This window comes from Gopherus evgoodei, chromosome 9 (genome assembly GCF_007399415.2).
Source record: "Gopherus evgoodei ecotype Sinaloan lineage chromosome 9, rGopEvg1_v1.p, whole genome shotgun sequence".
Classification (NCBI taxonomy): Eukaryota; Metazoa; Chordata; order Testudines; family Testudinidae; genus Gopherus; species Gopherus evgoodei.
This window is the reverse complement of record NC_044330.1, coordinates 40,749,309-40,770,479: the sequence shown is the minus strand read 5'-3', so window position 1 is coordinate 40,770,479 and position 21,171 is coordinate 40,749,309. Positions and strand designations below refer to the sequence as shown.

Genomic DNA, 21,171 nt, shown 5'->3' with positions numbered 1-21,171 from the left:
CTCAAGGCAGGACTGAGTATTATCTAGACATTCCTGACAAGAGTTTGTCTAACCTGCTCTTAAAAATCTCCAGGGGGGTTGGGGTGTGGGAGGGGGTATGGGCTCTGGACTGGGGGTGCAGGCTCTGCGGTGGGGCCAGAAATTAGGGATTTGGGGTACAGGAGGGTGCTCCAGGCTGGAACTGAGGGGTTCACAGGGTGGGAGGGCAATCAGGGCTGGGGCAAGGTGTTGGGGCAGGGTGAGGACTTTGGCTGGGGGTCTGGACTCTGTGGTGGGGCTAGGGATGAGGGGTTTGGGGTCCAGAAGCGTGCTCTGGACTAGGATCAAAGGGTTTGGAACACAGGAGGGGGAGCAGGGCTGGGCAGGGGGTCGGGGCATAGGAGGGGGTCATGATTGCAGGCTCAGGGCAGCGCTTACCTCAAGCAGCTCCTGGAAGAAGCATCATCATCATGTCCCCCACTCCCATCCAGCTCCTACGCAAAAGCATGGCCAGGCGGCTCTGTGCGCTGCCCCCGCAGCTCCCATTGGCCGTGGTTCCTGACCAATGGGGGCTGCAGAGCTGGTGCTTGGGACTGGGGCAGAGTGCAGAGCCCCCTGACAGCCCCTAAAATGTCGCAGTAAGAGAGGGGACATGCCTCTGCTTCCAGGACCCATGCGGAGCCATAGCAGGCAGGGAGCCTTAGACCTGCTGCGCTGCCAACCGGACTTTTAATGGCCCGGTCAGCAGTGCTAACCAGAGCCACCAGGGTCCCTTTTCAACAAGATATTCCATTTGAAAAATGGACACCTGGAAACCCTAGTTAAGAACAGCAAATCATCCAGAGAATGCACTTTACCCACAAAATATAGCAAGGAATCTAACAATATTAGCCAGCAGAAAGTCTCATTCAGCTGTTCAGATTTTAGTGGTTATTTAAAAAGCTCAACACTTAATTTTTGTATTAACAAAAACCAAAAAAAAGACAAAAAGCCAACACCTTCTTTTACAAACCTAAGACCAAAAGGAATACTTCCACCGCTTCAAAATAAAATCGCAATGAAATTAAATTTTTAAAAAAATTCTAATCATGTTGCAGTATTTGTGTTTCAAACTAAGAATCTGACAGTAACACTGAACTGATTTTCATTATCCAAGCGGAGAGAACTGCAAAAATACAAAAAGAAAACAATTTATGTGTTACTCCTTATGCTTTGTTTTTGGAGTGTCTATAACTAACAGAAGTAAATAAATTTGTTTATAAACTTCATCTTTATGTTGACAGTGACCCTTTAAATAACATCAGCTTTCCAATAGAATATTCTAGATATGCCACAATTCTCAAAATATCATTAGCTATTTTTACCAAGGGCACAGAAGTTCGAAGTAGCAACATCCAATTCATGGAGCAAATTACACAGTCTCAATTCTAAACTAACACTGTTTTTTTCCTGAGAGGATTATTTGGGCAACAGAGGAAGGGGAAGCTACAGGAGGGAAGGATTGGGGTGGCCTAGGAAAGGAAGAGGATCAGGACTAAATCTGAAATATATCAAAGTATACTAATTTGTGCCCAGAGTCTTAAGTTTGGGAAAGTGGGTTTGGTCCAGCGGTTAGGACAACTGAAGTAAACCTGACAGTACTTTTTGCCTTATTGTTATGAATTACCTCCCAACAGTCTAATTATACAGGCCTTGTACAACTTAAAAAAAAAACACAACACAATTAGCTACCAGTTAACATCTTAAACTGAACACAGGAAACTATCAGTGCATGAATCCTCCCTTTCAGACACTAACACTGTTAATCTGTACAGTGTACCTTCATCCTATGAATTGCAAAGACTTCACTCTGTTTCAGTATTTTGCAGAGATTCACTATAAACCTGCAAGCAGACAAACTGCTGCATGACTTCAGTTATTTTTAGGATTCCAAAGATTTCTGGTTAGCTGTACAGATTGCAGAATCCCCTGGAGACTGTTGTTGAAGCATGTTTACCTATCCAGGAGAAAGGTCAACTTGCTGCAGGGAACCAAACAGCTTTAAAAAAAAAAGAGTGAAAGTCAAGGAACTGCACAGCTCAGCCACACCACTCATGCAAAGAAGTTTCCCACCTCCTATGTAGTAATGTAATGTCTTATCCTTGACTGGTCCCAGAGAACACACAGCCTGAGTTCCTACTGTTTTAAGGATAAACTCAGTCTGTGCAACCCCAAGGCCCTGGGCATTTCTGGAACAGAAAGGAAGTCACTCCACCACGGATGCTAGTTACTAAACTAATTTTCATTTGTGACTCTCCAATTTCTAGTACCCCTTCCCTCCCCACAAATTACAAAGTCAATTACTAAGATGCCTCCACTCCTAATGAATTCCAAAATCAATTACTAAGGGGCATCATTCTTTATTGTATAGATTATTTTTTAAAAAATGATTCCTGCTACAAATCTTTTCACAGAAGGTCCTATAATCAAGAGATATATTTAATGTACCTGCTTGGACTGGACTAAAATATTAATTTAGATGCTATCCAATACAGAGATCCATTAACATGATTCTCCAATCTTAAAATTGGTAATCTTCTGTACCTTCCCCTTCCTGGCCTGGGTTAATATGCCCGATCTAATACCCATCACAAGACTACATGGGAATACAAATACATGGACTCAACCAGAAGTCAGAGGGCCCATGCTAACCCCTGATTAATTGTGTAGTTCTTAAAAAATAAAAATAATAATTAAAAAAAAAAAGAGTTCTAAGAAGTGCATCCAAGCAAGTCTTCAGGTGACTGGAAATCTCGCATAAGGCACTGATCCTAGATCAAGATCCAGTAGTGCAGATTTCTAATCCTCAATGCAAGGTGCTTGAAATTAGTGGGACTCTGCATGGGCACATGGGTTTGTGGCTGTGGATCCTGATGCATGGCTAGAATATAGTACTAATATAATAATGTAGTATGAATATAGTACTTTGGCTGTGTTGAAAGTGAGCAGTATCAGTGATTGCACAAGCATAATGCAACACCTATCCAGGCTTGACAGTATATCTAAAAGTATAAATCCTTTCAATCAACTTTTGGTGCTTCTGATGTAGAATATTAAAAAAAGCTTCTGATTAAGTGTGGTAAACTGGGTGAAAGCAAAACACGTGTGTTTTAATATGGCTAAATGTCAATGTATACACCTAGGAACAAAGACTGTAGGCCATATTGATATCATGGGGAACGCTATCCTGGGAAACAGAGACTCTGAAAAAGATGTTCAGAAGATTATCCATCATGACTCCCACATGACCTCTCAGTGCAACACTGTGGCCAAAACAGCTAATGTAATCCTTAGATGCATAAACAGGGGACTCTTGAGTAGGAGTAGAGAGGTTATTTTACTTCTGTATTCGGCCTTAGTATGACCACTGCTGGAATTCTGTATCAAATTCCGGTGCCCACAATTCAAGAAGAATGTTGATAAATTGGAGACGGTTCAGAGAAGAGCCACGAGAAAGATTAAAGGACTAGAAAACATGATTTCTCAAGGAGCTCAATCTATTTATCTTAGCAAAGAGAAGGTTAAGGAGTGACTTGATTACGGACTGTAAGTAACTACATGATAAACAAATATTCATAATAGGCTTTTCAGTCTAACAGAAAAAGGTATAACAGGATCCAATGGATGGAAGTTGAATGTAGACAGATTCAGACTGGATATAAGGCATAAATTTTTATCAGTGAGAGTAATAAACCTTTGGAACAACTTATGAAGGATCATGGTGGATTCTCCATCGCTGGCAATTTTTAAATCAAGACCGGATGTTTTTGTAAAAGATCTGTTGTAGGAAGTTCTATTCTGGATCAGACAAGATGATCCCAATGGTCCCTTCTGGCCTTGGAATCTATCAATCTATGAATTATGGTTCTACTGTGTAACTGTTGTTTTGCAATAAAAAAAGTCCAAAATCTGGTATTTCAGTATACAGATAGTAAAGCAAGGATTCATAAAGTGGCCAAAGGCATTTGCTATTTAAAACAATATTTCCTTGCAAGTTATTACTGATGAAAATTGCTTTTCTTTTTTAAGACCAGATGCTCCAATAGCAGAAAAATGATTTGCAAAGTTCTCTGTTACCAAATGAACAAAATGACAAATTCTTGTTTTAACAACACATTTTTGAATCTCCTACTTGTCTGTCTTCTACACATCAAAATGAGCCAATGCTTATTTGATGTTTCCCTGCACTATTGACTTTCTGGCTCCAAATGTGACTTCTACCATATTTTGATATATTTTTGAAAGATTCTCACCTTTGGAAGCTATAGTTGTCTAAAAGGTAGATTTCACATAACAATAGTGAAACTTTCATAAAGCTACGGAGGGAGGAGAAATGTACTGGTGATCAAATTACTCCAGTAGAAATATGTAGTAAAACTTGAATGTTTACTAGGAAAAAGTTTGTGTTACTTCAATATACACAAGGACCATAATCCCTAATTGTTTATTATTTTAGATAGCTGAATATTATTTCTATTTTAGGTTGGATGTCATAAAACACTGATAATATTTACCATTATCTTTACTTATTTTTCAGAAAATGAAACTACCAAAGTAAAATGGCTTTAACAGTTAAAAACACTGAAAAATTATGCAACAACTACAACCTGTTTAAAGTTCAGTATGCTACAATATCAATCAAGCCTGCTATAAAGGGAGCTATGTGAGTATGGGGCATGTACATGGGGGTGGGGGTGGGGAAAGGAAGGCAATCAGAAATAGAATGTGGATCCTCTCAACTTTAGTTCTTTAAATTTAAAATCCAGACCAAGCTGGTAGCAGCCATGAGCTGTTACAATCAGATATTTGTTTGGTGCCTATTATGAAATGAGCTAGTGATCACAATTCAGTTCTAAGAAGATGTGTCTGCATCATTAAATCACTACAACTGACTTCTTCAGCAGTAGTCTCAATACAGAGGCCAACAATTAAATGGAAATGAAGACTCAACTGCCCCCTCACCCCTAAAGCAAGTGATGTTGGAGTTTTCTGTTTTGGTCCCATATCTGGAACATTTCACAAGCACTACATTCACCCCAGTAAGATGAATGAAATCCTGTTTTCCTACCTTCCCATATTGTTCCCACCACACACAATTTGAGTAGAGAATTAGATATGGTAACAGTCCTGATAAAGCAATATTTTAAAGTGCTCTTCTATGTTCTTCAGCAAAATCTAAAATAAAAGGAATCACTCAAGGAAAGATTACTCTTCATGCTATAAACTAAAGTGACATATGGGTTTTTCAGTTACCCTAAATAACTTTCACGCTGCTAAATGAATGAATATATACTTCTGGCTTTGCTGAGCCAGGATTAGAAATAAATCTGTGCCTAGCATCCAGTGAAAAGGTAATATAAGGTGTCTCAACATCTTCCACGCAACAGAACCTTTGACTCATTTGAAGGGCCTGGTTGCCAGACCACAAAGTTTATAGATCAGACCTCTTATCAAGGGCAGAGAAATTCATTAGCTTCAGAGATTAACAATCTGTATCTGGCCTTGATTCAGTTTACAGACCTGAACCTTGTGTTTACTCTCAAGCAAGCTTCTCTCACTCTCTTGGCCTTCCTTTTGTAGAGCTGTCAAGCCAGGGTGCTGAGATGAGGGTTCAAAATGTTAGAGGAAGCAGGGACTCTCTCTCTCTCTCATTCGTTTTTCTGAAGATTTACAAGGAGCTGAAACCCAGGAGGCGCTGTCCTGGGCCCTGCTGCTGCATTACTTCTCTTCTCCTTCCACTTGTACATCTGGAGGGCAGAAACTGGAAGTAATTGTACCTGCCCAAGCACTGTTAAAAGGAAAGTGCTGGGGAAATCAGACACACATTCTGCTCATTAAGATCCTAGAGTGTGTACTCACACCCAAATCCTATAGTTTGCTTCAGCCTGAATCTGCAATCTCTTATCAGAGAGACCCACCCTTCCCCAAAGCCATACTCCCAATCCTCAAAAACCAGGGCAACTAGATAGACCACCCTCATGATTCTTCACGGAACACAGTTAAGGTATCCTCTCCCAGCTGTACCAGAAGCCCAAATGACTAACCCTGAGAATCCATCCCTGTCTCCTCCACACACCTTTGCATCTGTACATACGAACACACAAACACACAGCTGTACATATGTACACACACACACAGAGTCCAGTTAAGTTGCCCTCCTTTTCTATAAGATCTGTCTAGATGAACCTTCTCCTCTCCTCCCCCTACACCAGGTCCCTCTTCCTACCCTAGGAACTGTCTGAAGGCCCTGCAAACACTACAATAGACAGGCTATCTAAAGAGGTTCCTCACATTACAGCTCCTGAGAAGATTAAGACAAACCCCGGGCACCCAACTCCTCCAGCAGAACAAGAGTGATGAGATCATTTGTTATGCAAGGATATAAAATGATGCAGAAAACAGCTCAAAAACCATCCCAGCCAACAGGCCCTGCTGCCAGCCAGATACATGCTTCTGCATGCAGCACTTCTGCAATCCCTTCTGCCTTTGGGGTGGAGGGAGGTGTGTGAATGACACATTTCTCTCCTGAGAAACATACCATTAAACAAACTATAAAATACCCCCATGGCCATCTATGCCCCCAAGGCACGCCTCCAATTTCCATTAAGAGACCACATAAAAACGGAGAGATTCACCCCCACCATCAGAGCCTCTCCCCCCTGCCAGGCCCCCATACCATGCAGCAGTATAAGGAGTGGGGGGCTAGAGAGAGAAACTAGTGGCTCCACCACCCACCCTCCAGCAAAGAGATGCACCAGGCTGTGTCTCTGGCTCATCCTCTCATGCTTGGCCCCTGCAGACAGGAGGTAATGGGCGCTTGTGCTCATCCAGGGTCCCTAACTGCTGCTGAACATGGAGCTATCCGGCGACAGAGACGGCTGCGTTCCGCGTGGAGAGCGAGCCCACACCCGTTCCTCCCAGGTCACAGGCAACGGCAGCCGGAGTTGCTGCTCTTGCCGCGTCCTCCCGCGGCTGCAGCCACGGCAAACCAGGAACCTGGACTTATGAACACGCAGCTGGGTCCAACATCACCAGACATCGCCACTGGCCCCCGGCAGGACGTGACATCGCCGCCCCGCTCCAGCTGGCCCCGTTCACATGACCAGCACCGCAGAGGGAGGGGAGAGGCTGGAAAGAAGCGGTGCAAAGAGGGGAGTTAACTCAGGCGGCTGGAGGGAGGGAATCCGCCTACAGCCTCCTCTCCTGCCCCCACATTCAGAAACGGGGAGGGAAAGGAAAGGGTGGATCACGGCAAGAGGGGGGTGGAGAAAAGGGGTGCCGTAGGGTGTTCCCTGGGGGAGATTTCTTAGCACACGGGGCAGAGGGATATCCGGGAGGGACGCTGTTATCTAGCAGCAGCGGCGGGTCGGAGAGCATTTCTGTGTCTAGATAATCACAAGCGGGGGGGAGTGACTCTACCTTTGCAGCCTCCCCGCCCTCCCTACTGCTCCCTGCGGCTGCACGCAGCTGGGAAAGGTGGGTCCTCTCAGCGAAGGGCAGAAGAGTTTCCTCCCCTGGCAGAGATAAAAAGGGAGGGGCAGGAGACCCTACGCTCTCTGCTTTGAGGCTCTCAAAGAGCCAGGTGGTCTCTGTTTGGTGCCGGCTCCTCCCCGGAATGGAGGCACTGAGGGCTGATCCTCGCTCTGCGGGGCTGGGCACTGTCCCGGCTCGGCGTTTGGGCCCGGAGAGCGCGGCGTAACACCGGGGTGGGGAGTAGCGAGCAAAATGCGGAGCTGAAGCAGCCACACCGCGGTGCACATGGGAAGAGAAAAATGCAGCAGGCTCAGGCCATCTTCACGGCCCCCGGTGTGACGAGGCGGTTGCACGTCCTCAGCAGTAGCCAAGATGGTCATGTTTACGTGGCGGAAACTATAGCTAGTTACAAGAGGGGAGAGGTTGCTGTTTGTGCCTGAGGACTCTGGGCAGGGGCTGGGTGTTGCAGCAGGGAAGGGCTGGGGGGAGGAGAGGGGAACCCATCCGCTTGCAGAATAAACTGTGCCGCCTTACAGGAAAGAAGGAGATGAGAGAAAGTGTTTAACCCTGTAAAAGCAGCAAAGAATCCTGTGGCACCTTATAGACTAACAGACGTTTTGGAGCATGAGCTTTCGTGGGTGAATACCCACTTCCTCAGATGCATGTATTCACCCACGAAAGCTCATGCTCCAAAACGTCTGTTAGTCTATAAGGTGCCACAGGATTCTTTGCTGCTTTTACAGATCCAGACTAACACGGCTACCCTCTGATACTGTTTAACCCTGGTATCTGCGCAAACAATGCCAGCCTCGGCCCAAGCACTCGCTTGCTTGTCCAGCTACCTCTGCAAGACATTGCCCGAAAGTGCCCGCCAACTCGCACCGTGACAGCCGCGTTCCCCACTGCAAACAGCCCCTGCTGCCATGCAGCCCAGCCACCTCCTCCTGAAACGCCGCCGCCGCCACCCCAAGACACCCTTTTACTTCCCCGCTCGCCAGTTTCCACCTACAGTGGCCTGAAACCCCCTTCCCTCCCTCCAAGCTACCCTCTGCCCCCGTGCTGTCCACGGTCCCCATCTCAACCCTTCCTCCGCATCGCTCGCGGCAGCCAGCCAACTCGTTCACCCCCAAACGCCAACCAAGTCACTCTCAGCCCAAGCATCTCACCCCTTTGCCCACACCTCCCCCTGAAGAGAATTGGTTGAGATTCACACTCCCCCCTCCACACACACAACCAGCAGATCAGTCCCTAGTCCATGCAGACACTGCAGTGGGTGGCCTCCTCCCATCCACACTCCAGACAAGTTTCCCTGCTGCCACTACCCCACTCACTGCAATCTCTTCTGCCCTCCACAATGAGGGCTGTGGAGACCCAACCACCCATCTCCTCCAAAGAGCAAAGGAGGATTTGCCTCGTCAGCAGTCCCACCCCCCACAACAGCAGCGGCTGCACCAGACTGCAGAGCTGGAAACCATTTCCCTGGTGGCTGCAGCAATGAGGAGGAGCTAGGAGAGGTGCTGCTTTGCATGTACAGGCCTCGCTGACACCCAGGAACGGGAAAACATCTCGCACAAAGGGGATCTTCCTGAGAAACGCTAGCGAATTGCTTTCCCCCTGCCTCCTTCTATTCCTTGACAGGCCCCATTTCCCTCAGACCTCTCCCCTGGCTGATCACATTGCAGAGGGTTTGCACCTACACACGCCAGTGGGGCACGAGGTGAGGCCAGAGTAAATAATTAGTGGCTGCACCTACCCTCCAGCAAACAGATGCACCAGGGTGTCTCTCTGGCTCATTCTCTCTCATTCTCGTCCACTGCAGACGGGAGGGAGGAGGTGATGGGCGCTTCCGCTCTGCTCGTTCACTCCTCTGGACGCTGAATGAACAGACACGGAGTCAAAGCTGCTTCCTGCTGCGAGCGAACGTGCCACCAAGCGCCGGCTCCTTCCCTCCTCCCGCGGAGAGAATAGCAGCCTCGATCACAGCTGCTGCTGGAGCCTCCAGCGGCAACAACTACCCGCAGCAAAGCCAGTGCCCCTACAGGTCTTCGCTTATGAATATAAAACTAGGCCCAACATAAACAGACCCTGCCATTGGCCCATGGGAGGATGTGACATCAGCGCCCAGGCCCAGCTCCAGTAGGCTCCTTTCACGTGACTCGCAAATTCTTCAATGAAATAGCTAAGGGTGATGGAGGAGGCTGTTGTCTAGAGTCAGAGAGAGTGGAGAAGACAGGGATGTGAGGCTATAGTGTATAATTAATGTACAGCTAACAGCTTAATACAATCGCACAGTCCTGTAAAGCATACAAGATACCATAGGACACCATATGCATAGGGGATAGCATATTGCTATCATGTGTTTTACAGCATGCAATATAGTACATCAGTATACCATTCGTCAATGGAAATACTACATCCCTCTAGTACCGTATGTTATCTACAGTATGTGAGAAGGCATATCACTATTGTATAGTACTATCTGTGGTGTGTGAGATACTATTATCACTATTATATGGTATCCTTTTGATATAGAAGATAATGTATCACTGTCTTGTGGTACCATATGGGATACAACTTACAAGACAGCAGATTATTATTATTATACAGTACCCTATGGCATGCATAATAACAAGACTGCATGATAACATTTGGCATGTGATATACTGTCTCACTCGACAGTGAAGAAGCACAAGCTGAAGTGGTATGACCATGTAACAAGATCATGTGGCCTATCCAAGATCATCCTCCAAGGGCCAGTACAAGGGAAGAGAAAAAGAGGTAGGCAGAAGAAGAGATGGAGTGACAACATAAAAGAGCGGACAGGAATGGTCTTCATGGAGAATTGAGCACTGACATACAATCGTCCGGGGTGGAGACAATTGGTTGATTGCTCATCAGTGTTGATGCCCCAATGACCAATGCATTTTTGGGAGTGATAATGGTGATCATAGAATCATAGACTCATAGAACTGGAAGGGACCTTGAGAGGTCATGTAGTCTAGGCCCCTGCACTCAAGGCAGGACCAAGTATTATCTAGACCATCCCTGACAGGTGTTTGTCCAACCTGCTCTTAAAAATCCAAGTGATGGAGATTCCACAACCTCCCTAGGCAATTTATTCCGGCGCTTAACCACTCTGACAGGAAATTTTTCCTAATGTCCAACCTAAACTGCCCTTGCTGTAATTTAAGCCCACTGCTTCTTGTCCTATCCTCAGAGGTTAAGAAAAACAATTTTTCTGCCTCCTCCTTGTAACCTTTTATGTATTTGAAAACTGTTATCATGTCCCCCCTCAGTCTTTTCTTCTCCAGCCTAAACAAACCACAAACCCAATTTTTTTCAATCTTCCCTCATAGGTGATGTTTTCTAGACCTTTCATTATTTTTATTGCTCTTCTCTGGACTTTCTCCAATTTGTCCACATCTTTCCTGAAATGTGGTGCCCAGAACTGGACACAATACTCCAAGTTGAGCCTAATCAGCTTGAAGTAGAGCAGAAGAATTCTCATGTCTTGCTTACAATACTCCTGCTAATACATCCCAGAATGATGGGTTTATTTTGTTGTTGTTGTTGTTTTTTGCAATAGTGTTACACTGTTAACTCATATTTAGCTTGTCATCCACTATGGCCCCCAGATCCCTTTCCACAGTACTCGTTCCTAGGCAGTCATTTCCCATTGTGTGCAACAGATTGTTCCTTCCTAAGTGGAGTACTTTGCATTTGTCCTTATTGAATTTCATCCTATTTATTTCAAACCATTTCTCCAGTTTGTCCAGATCATTTTGAATTTTAATCCTATCCTTCAAAACACTTGCAACCCCTTCCAGCTTGGTGTTGTCCGCAAACTTGATAAGTGTACTCTCTATGCAATTATTTAAATCATGGATATTGACATTGAACAGAACCGGACCCAGAACAGATTCCTGCAGGACCCCACTCATTATGCCTTTCCAGCATGACTGTGGAACCACAGATAACTACTCTCAGGCAATGACTTTCCAACCAGTTATGCACCCACCTTATAGTAGCTCCATCGAGGTTGTGTTTCTCTAGTTTGATTATGAGAAGATCATGCGAGACATGATGATAATGTCTCACTGCCAGATGGCATTCTGTGGTGTGCAAGGCAGAGTATACGTTTGTTTTGCATGTATTGTATTCCTCTCCTTGCCTCCTGTCTTCTGGAAAAGCCAGATAACTGATCATAGTTTTTGTGTCCTTCCATTCTTGCCTACATGTCCTCTTCCTTGAAGCCAGGTATTTGGCTGGTGGGTCTTGTCCACATGCTCAGGGTCTAACTGATCATTATATTTAGGGTCAGAAAGGAATTTTGGCTTAGGTCAGACTGGCAGATACCCTAGGAGATTTTCAGTCTCCTCAGCAAGTACTGCAGGTTTGAACTAGAGTGAATAGTGAATTATCTGCAACGTGAAGTCTTTTAAATCAGAATCTGAGGACATGAATAACTCAGTTATAGGCCAATTACAAGAGTATGGGAGGTCATACTAGATTATCATGATGGTTCCTTCTGCCCTTAAAGTCTAAAATTTATACTAGTTGAGGGTCTAGCCCTGTAGATTAAGAATGCAAGGATCAGCTTTAATTAAGTTAGTAATGTGCAGTACACAGCACCAGTACATTTCAAGTGGACCCATCTGATTCTGCAGAATCTAAACTTTAATTCATTTTGTTGTTGTTGTTGTTGTTTAATATTCCTTATGGTTGGAAAAACTTCCAAATGTGAACCAAACATAAACTAGTGTAATGGTGTCTTCCCGAGTCTGTGGAAAGATTGAAATAATAGTACAGAGAGATGATAGTCTCTCCATATATTAAGGTAGTGAACAGCTCTATGATAAAACTTTATTCTAGCACATCTATAACTTTGGTTATGAAAATGTGTTATGCCTGAAAATTGCCACATTTAGTCTGAAGGCAAAAGGGTGTTTTTCTGCGAAGCATGAAGAAAATTAACAAATTAGTTTTTGAATCATAGGCCATTTAAAATTATCTTATTTTATTTTTTACTTATAGCTAATGTAGCTCAAAAATATTTTACTAATACCCGTACAGATTTTCAGGATTCAAACTGAAGGTAGGCTGTGCTATACATGCATGCCTAGCTCATAATCCTGCTAAGACTGGGCTTCAGCAGAACTAACCATATGCATAATGTTAAGCATATGCATAAATCTTTGCAGGATCAGGGCCTTATGAATCAGTGCATCATGTCAACTGTGCATTGAAAGAAGCAGGGCTCCATAGGAGGTTCATTAGCTTCAATAGTGCTGCGTGCTTTGTTGGTTTAATAACTTTCCATTGCATGAATTGAAAATTTTAAAATCTATTTCTGTATTTTCTTATATAAAAAAAGTTTAAAAAAATAAAATACCTTTGATAAATTCCCAAATCCAAAATTTTTGCTTCAAAAACCCATTAAGGTTGCTAATTGATAATAAAATCGTGGCATAACTCAACATTTTCAGAACCCAAGCACTTGAGAGCAAGGAAATGAATAGTTGAGGACGTCATAAATTTTATGCTGCCTATATAATAAGCAAATTCTATCCATATCAACTATAATGGAAATGCTTATAATTATGTCAATGGTACAACTTTGAAATGCATATTTATCACAATAGTAGATCCAAAGTAAATACTGTTCGCCTATGAGTAATCTCAAAATATAAACACAACACAAAATCCTTCTGAAAAAGCAACATTAAGGTACACACAAATTACACATTCGTCAGTTTAAAATGCAAGGCTACACATATATAATTTCCCATATTTGATAGTTATACACTTTTCCTATTAAACTACATGGACAACATATGATGAAGATAAGAAGTTTGAGTTTGATGTGGAAGGCATGAGTAAGCCAGTGAAATGATTCAAAGAGGAAAGTGAAATGATTAGAGGGGTGGGAAATGAAGATGGTTGAAGCAATAGCATTTAAGATGCAGAAAGACATAAGCTGCAGTAGTTGAGACAAAAGATGACATGGACAATGTTTTTTACAAATTACATAGCACATGATATAATATATTTTTACTGTATACAGCATGTAGGGGAAATAGAAGAATGTCTCTCAAGATGGAACAGCAAGAAAATGAGGGAGATTTGAAATTTCTTATTGAAACACACAGCTAAATCTTTCATAACAAAATGGCAAGACTTTAAAAAGTACCTTAAAATTAAACCTATGGAGAGAGCTTTTCCTCTCCAGATGAGTAAGACTTGGCAGGTCTAGAGGCTGAAGGGGATCATGTGCAGTTTGGCATCAGGTGGCAAACAAGAAAAGATCATTACATTTGCTGAAGGTAATAACAGTTAAATTAATTTGGGATTGTTCGAAAAGTGTTTTCATTAATCAGTGATTTCATTAAATGCTGCATGAAGGATGCATTTGTCAGATGCATACTCCAAGGTCACATGAGTTCAAGTTTTTCTATCTACAGTTAGTTAGGAGAAACAGAAGATGGTTTTCAAAGGGCCATGTGACATTCACCATTAAGCACATATCCCAAGGAACTCAAAAGAAGATTAAAAATCTAAGAAGGCATGACAAAGACTCTTTTGCTCAATACTGCCTCTTCTTAGATGAACTCCTAAACTGGAAATGGATAGCTGCATGTGGTACTTTTGGCTTAGACACTGACAAATTAAAAATGACATTAGGTGATGTGGATGTTTGTTGAAAAGATTGAAAGTAGAGGAGGTCAAAATTTTTCCACTGAAACTTGACAGAAAAATTGGGTCTTTGACTAAACATTTTGTCTATGTTGCATAGAAATTTTTGATATTTTATCAAAAAATCAAATGCCCCAAAATTGAAAAAAAAATGGTTTTCATCCAAAACCTGAATATTTTGAGTCAAAATAGTGCTGCATGCCTTAGGTTCCTGTTCTTCTTGATGGGCAGTGTTGTCTGGGTGGACTGCATCTCTCATGATACACCATAACAATGGATTCTTATGATGCACTACCACTCCTCATAACAAAGATAAGAGTGGTGCATCCTGGAAGATGTAATCTAGTCAGAGAGAACAGCATACAGAGGAGAACAATAGCATAAGGCACCACAACTACAACTCCAGTAAGGCACTGCAGCACCATTTTGGATTGAACTATTTTGGTCTTCAATTGAATATTTTTGGTTTTGATATTTCACCAAAAAGCTAAAGCTTTCCACATTAAATTTAAATGAAAAAAAAATCTTTTTATGTTGAAATTTTCTGTGGGGGAAAAACCACTATTTTTCAATCAGATCTATTTGTAAATCTATTTTAATATTCAGGTAAAATATTTAGGACTATTTCATTTTAACACTTGCTAAAGCCCATTAACTGGCTCACAGTCCTAATCTATCCTTATTTTTGATGCAGGCTGCATCTCACCAACATTCCTACCAGTACCTAACTAGCAGGTTTTTACTTCTGGGTCCTTTAAGAGTAATCTGTATATGGCTAGCCCCTTCCTATCTTCCTATGTATAATGAACATCCTGGGTATGGGAGGAGAGCAGTAGCCTAGTCTCTATGGGCATACGTATGCATGGAACTGAAGGCAGAGGCAAAGGGAAAGAAGAAGGCAGACTATGTCTTTCTAGTACTTACTTGTAGGCCCCTCCTCACCATAATAACAGAGTGAATTACATAAAATAGGCCTGGTCTACACTACGAGTTTAGATCAAATTTAGCAGCGTTAAATCGAATTAACCCTGCATGTGTCCACACAACAAAGCCATTTTTGTCTATATTAAGGGCTCTTGAAATTGATTTCTGTACTCCTCCCTGACAAGGGGAGTAGCGCTGAAATAGACATTGCCGGTTCAAATTAGGGTTAGTGTGGATGCAATTCGATGGTATTGACCTCTGGGAGCTATCTCACAGTGCACCATTGTGACTGCTCTGGGCAGCAATCTGAACTCAGATGCACTGGCCAGGTAGACAGGAAAAGCCCTGCGAACTTTTGAATTTCATTTCCTGTTTGCCCAGGGTGGAGAGCAGTCCCAGAATTGAAAAAGAGCTCCAGCATGGACTGTGTGGGAGGTACTAGATATAGGGAGATGAATCTGTGCTATCAGAACTCTGTTCCAAAAGACAGAATGCCAAACATTTGAAAAAATCTCCAAGGCCATGATTGACAGAGGCCACAACAGGGACTTAAGCAGCTGAGACAAGCATACCAGAAAGCCAAAGAATCAAATGAATGCTCCGGGACGGAGCCACAGACATGCTGCTTCTATGCTGAGCTGCAGGCAATTCTAGGGGGGGCCACCACCACTACCCCATCCCTGTCCATGGACTCGGATGATGGGGTACTCTCAGTCACCATGCCTGAGGATTTTGTGGACGGGGAAGATGAGGAGGAGGAGGACAAGGTTGAGGAGAGCACACAGCACACTGTTCTACCCGACAGCCAGGATCTTTTTCTCACCCTGACTGAAATACCCTCCCAACCCTCCCAAGACGGTATCCCACACCATGAAGCCATAGAAGGGACCTCTGGTGATTGTACCTTTGTAAATCTTACACATGGTTTAAAAGCAAGCATTTTTAATGATTAATTTGCTCTGAGGACTTAGGATGCATTCATGGCCAGTACAGCTACTGGAAAAGTCTGTTAACGTGTCTGTGGATGGAGCAGAAATCCTCCAGGGACATCTCCATGAAGCTTTCCTGGAGGTACTCTAAAAGCCTTTGCAGAAGGTTTCTGAGGAGAGCAGCCTTATTCCATCCTCTATGGTAGGACACTTTACTATGCCATGCTAGTAGCAAGTAATCTGGTATCATTGCATGACAAAGCCTGGAAGTGTATGGTCCCAGTGTTTGCTGGCATTCAAGCAACATCCATTCTTTATCTCCTCAGGAGAGTGATATCGTTCATGGTAACCTGGTTGAAATACGGGAATTTAATTAAGGGGACATTCATAGGTGCCCGTTCCTACTGGGCAGTTTGCCTATAGCTGAAAAGAAATCCTCCCTGCAGTTGCCAAGCGGTGGGCGGGGGAGGGGGAGGAGCACTGGCACTGAACTATTTGCATTTGGCTAGCAGGGATCTTTCCTGATACCAGCCACGCGGTTGGGGAAGGGTTAAAATGATCATCACAGAGAAAAGGATGGGGGGGAGCTTCACGCTGAACTGTTCGCATTTGGCTAGCAGGGATATTCCCTGATACCAGCCGCGCAGTGCAGTGGGGGGAGGGTTAAAGCGGTCATCCCAGAGAAAAGGATGAGGGAGTGTTTAGTTTGGTTTCTGCTGCTGCACATTAACATGAAAACTGCAGCCCTAAACGGACAGCTCAACGGGCTTTGCTTGGTATGAGAAAGGAGGGCACTGCTGTTATGAAGGTTGCAGAAGCCGAAAGACTATGGCTTACCGTGGTGGCCTGCAAGCCAAATTCTGTTTCCCGGCGTGTTTGATCTCTAACATCATAGCTGCAGGCACTCAATATAAAATGCAAAAAATGACCTTGTACCGAAATCATCATATGCTAAGTAATGTGAATAGTGTTGTTCACCATGAAAGATTATACCCATTGTTCTATAAAATGTATCTTTTTAAATACTTCTCTCCCTTTTTTTCCTCCCGCAGCTGCAAATGTTTCAAGCCTCCCTCCTCCATCCCAAAGGCTATCTCAGATAAGGTGGCAAAAAAACCGCACATGCGATGAAATGTTTTCTGAGATCATGCAGCGTCCCGCACTGAAAGAGCTCAGCAGAAAGGGTGGAGGAACACAATAGCACAGGACAGGAAAGTGGCCAGTGAACGTGAGGAGAGGTGGCGGCAGGAATATCAGAGGAGGCAGGATGCAATGCTGGAGCTACTGCAGGAACAAACGGACTTGATCCGGCATCTGGTGGAGGTTCAGGAACGTCAGCTGGACAGACTGCCGCTGCAGCCCTCGTTTAACTGCCCTCCCTCCCCCACAAGTTCCATAGCCACCTCCTCACCCAGATGCCCAAGAATGTGGGGGGGGGGAAGAGGGAGACTCCGGGCACCCAGCCACTCCACCCCAGTGGACAGAAGGCTGTCATTCAACAAGTATTGAAGTGGCTTTTCCTTCCCTCCTCCCCTCCTCCCACACCCCACCTGGGCTACCTTGTGAGTTATCTCCCTATTTTTATAATCAATTAATAAAGAATACACGGTTTTTAAATGATAGTGACTTTATTTCCAAGCTGTGATCGAAGTAGGGAGGGCGGTTGGCTTACAGGGAATTAGAGTCAACCAAGGGGGTGGGTTTTCATCCAGGAGAAACAAATAGAACTGTCACACGGTACCCTGGCCATTCATGAAACTGGTTTTCAAAGCTTCTCTGATGCGCAGCGCTTCCTGGTGTGCTCTTCTAATTGTCCTGGTGTCTAGCTGTGCGTAATCAGTGGCCAGGTGATTTGCCTCAACCTCCCACCCCACCATAAATGTCTCCCCCTTACTCTCACAGAGATGGTGGAGCACACAGCAAGCAGCAATAATAATGGAGATATTGGTTTCGCTGAGGTCTGAGTGAGTCAGTAAACTGCGCCAGCGACCCTTCAAACATCCAAATGCACATTCTATCACCATTCTGCACTTGCTCAGCCTATAGTTGAACAGCTCCTTACTACTGTCCATGGTGCATGTTTGTGGCTTCATGAGCAATGGCATTAAGGGGTAGGCTGGGTCCCCAGGGATAACTATAGGCATTTCAACATCTCCAGCAGTTATTTTCTGGTCTGGGAAATAAATCCCTTCCTGCAGCCATTTAAACAGACCAGAGTTCCTGAAGATGCGAGCGTCATGAACCTTTCCTGGCCATCCCACGTTGATGTTGGTGAAACATCTCTTGTGATTCACCAGTGCTTATAGCACCATTCAAAAGTACCCCTTGCGGTTTATGTACTGGCTGCCTTGGTGGTCTGGTCCAAAGATAGGGATATGAGTTCTGTCTATTGGCCCACCACAGTTAGGGAATCCCATTGGAGCAAAGCCATCTACTATGACCTGCACATTTCCCAGAGTCACTACCTTTGATAGCAGAACCTCAGTGATTGCACTGGCTACTTGGATCACAGCAGCCCCCACAGTAGATTTGCCCATTCCAAATTGATTCCCGACTGACCGGTAACTGTCTGGCGTTGCCAGCTTCCAGACAGCTATCACCACTCGCTTCTGAACTGTGAGGGCTGCTCTCATCTTGGTATTCTTGAGCTTTAGGGCAGGGAAAAGTCACAAAGTTCCATGAAAGTGCCCTTAGCATGCAAAAGTTTCGGAGCCACTGGGAATCATCCCAGACCTGCAACACTATGTGATCCCACCAGTCTGTGCTTGTTTCCCGGGCCCAGAATTGACGTTCCCCAGCATGAACCTTCCCCATTAACACCATGATGTCCACATTGCTGGGGCACATGCTTTGAGAGAAGTCTGGGTCCATGTCCTCATCACTCTCATCACCAAACCACCGTCGCCTCCTCGCCTGTTTTTTCTGGTTCTGCATAAACTGCATGAGAATGCGTGAGGTGTTTACAATGTTCCTAACTGCTGCGGTGAGCTGAACAGGCTCCATGCTTGCCGTGCTATGGCGTCTGTGCGGAAAAAAGGTGTGAAACAATTGTCTGCAGTTGCTCTCACGGAGGGAGGGGTGACTGTCAACTGTAGTTATCCCACAGTCTCCACCAACCATTTTAATTCTGGGTTGAGCTCCCAATGCCTGATGGGTCAAAAACATTGTCGCCGGTGGTTCTGGGTACATGTCATCAGGCCCCCCCTCCATAAAAGCAACAGGAAAAAATAGTTTCTCGCCTTTTTTCACTGTTACCGTATGTCTACTGGATGCTGCTAGCAGACGCAGTACTGCAGTGCTACACAGCAGCATCCCCTTGCCTTGCCTTGCCTTGCAGACGGCAGACGGTACGGTATGACTGGTAGCTGTATTCATTGTCCTGTGGGTGCTCCTGCCTGGCCTCGGTGAGGTCGGTCGGGGGCGCCTGGGCAGACATGGGTGCTCCTGACTGGCCTCGGTGAGGTCAGTCGGGGGCACCTAGACAAAAATGGGAATGTCTTTAGGTCATTCTCTCTTTAAGTTTTGTGTAATGGAGATTCAGTCCTGCCTGGAATATCATGCCAGCTGGAGGCTTCTGCCTCAGGCTGCTCTCCCAGTCGGCAGCACCACACGGTCGCACCCACCCCAGCCTACCCCTTGCTCCCATGGCTCATAAAGCCTGGACAGTAGTAAGGAGCAGTCCAACTATAGGCTGAGCAAGTGGAGAATGGTGGATCACTCTACTTCCCTGTAAGCCAACCGCTCTCCCCTTCCCCGTTGATCTCCGCTTGCAGAGGCAATAAAGTCAGCATTGTTTCAAATTCATGCATTCTTTATTACTTCATCACACAAATGGTGGGATAACTGCCAAGGTAGCCTGGGAGGGATGGGGGAGGAGGGAAGCAACGGGTGGGGTTGTTGTAGGGGCACTCCCTAGGATGGCATGCAGTTCATCATTTCTGCGGGATGTCTGGGGCTCTGACCCGAAGTGGCGGTTTGCATCTGTGGTTCTTTAGTAGGCTTGCCTGATATTCTAGGCAGGACTGAATCTCCATTAGACAAAACTTAAAGAAGAGAATGACCTGGGGAGTCATTCCCATTTTTGTCCAGGCACCCCCGACTGACCTCACCAAGGCTGGCCAGGAGCACCCATGACAGCAGCAGACGGTACAGTATGAGTGGTAACCGTCTTTGCCAACTTGCAAAGCACCAGATGGTACAGTATGACTGGTAACTGTCTTTGCCAATTTGCAAAGGCAAAGAGTTGCTGCTGTGTAGCACTGCAGTACTGCATCTGTCAGCAGCACCCAGGGGACGTATGGTGACAGTGAGCTGAGCAGGCTCCATGCTTGCTGTGATATGTCGCCTGCATGGGTAACCCAGGAAAAAAGGCGAGAAATTATTTTTTCCCATTGCTTTCATGGAGGGAGGAAGGGCGGGGAGGCTGACAACATGTACCCAGAACCACCTGCAACAATGTTTTTGCCCCATCAGGCATTGGGAACACAACCCAGAATTCCAATAGGGAGCGGAGACTGTGGGAACTGTGGGATAGCTACCACAGTGCAACACTCCGAAAATCGATACTAGCCTCAGTACTGTGGACACACACCACCGACTTGATGCACTTAGTGGGGACACGCACAAATGACAATATCAAATCGATTTCTAAAAAATCAACTTCTATTAAATCAAACTAAATTTTGTAGTGTAGACATACCCATAGGGAAATAAAGTAACTTCCCTGCAAGAAAACTTCAAGTAAGCGTGAGACCAGAAAGTCTAAAAGAGGCAGTTCATTCAGGTTTTCCCTACCCCCTCACTAACCTGCCAGCTTTTGTAAGGTGCGTTCTTCCCCACACTTACTATTAAACCTGGCTAACCCTCCTGCTGAGTCTTATATCTGGATATCAGGATTCTCGAGCAATTGCAGTAGGTGATGGTCTTTCTTGTTTGTATTACTGTACTTTAACTATTTGGGCCTTATTCCTCTATTGCAGTGGAGTAAATGAGGTGTTGGGTAATTGGAGCCAGAAAAGTTTCCTTGGTGTAAAAAATTGTGAGAGAAAACTAGTCCCTTTGTTCCCATGTTCTCTAGCTTGGAAGCTCTCAGGATTCCACCTGCTTCTCCTCTTTGCTGGACTTTTCTCTTGTA

General features: G+C 44.8%; 1 protein-coding gene across 3 annotated transcripts in view; it reads right to left on the bottom strand.

Annotated features, from left to right (window-relative positions):
- Positions 1–9,550, bottom strand: part of SLC25A36 (solute carrier family 25 member 36) — a 55,985-nt gene extending 46,435 nt beyond the window's left edge. The window contains exon 1 of one of the 3 annotated variants that reach the window (XM_030574319.1): positions 9,245–9,550. In XM_030574319.1, coding sequence (XP_030430179.1) covers positions 9,245–9,285 — 41 coding nt within the window. In that variant the 5' untranslated portion in view covers positions 9,286–9,550. Of the gene's footprint in view, positions 1–6,753; positions 7,300–9,244 lie in introns of those variants that run through there. The other 2 variants (XM_030574318.1, XM_030574320.1) reach the window with 2 other exon arrangements.
- Positions 9,551–21,171: the final 11,621 nt, after the last annotated feature.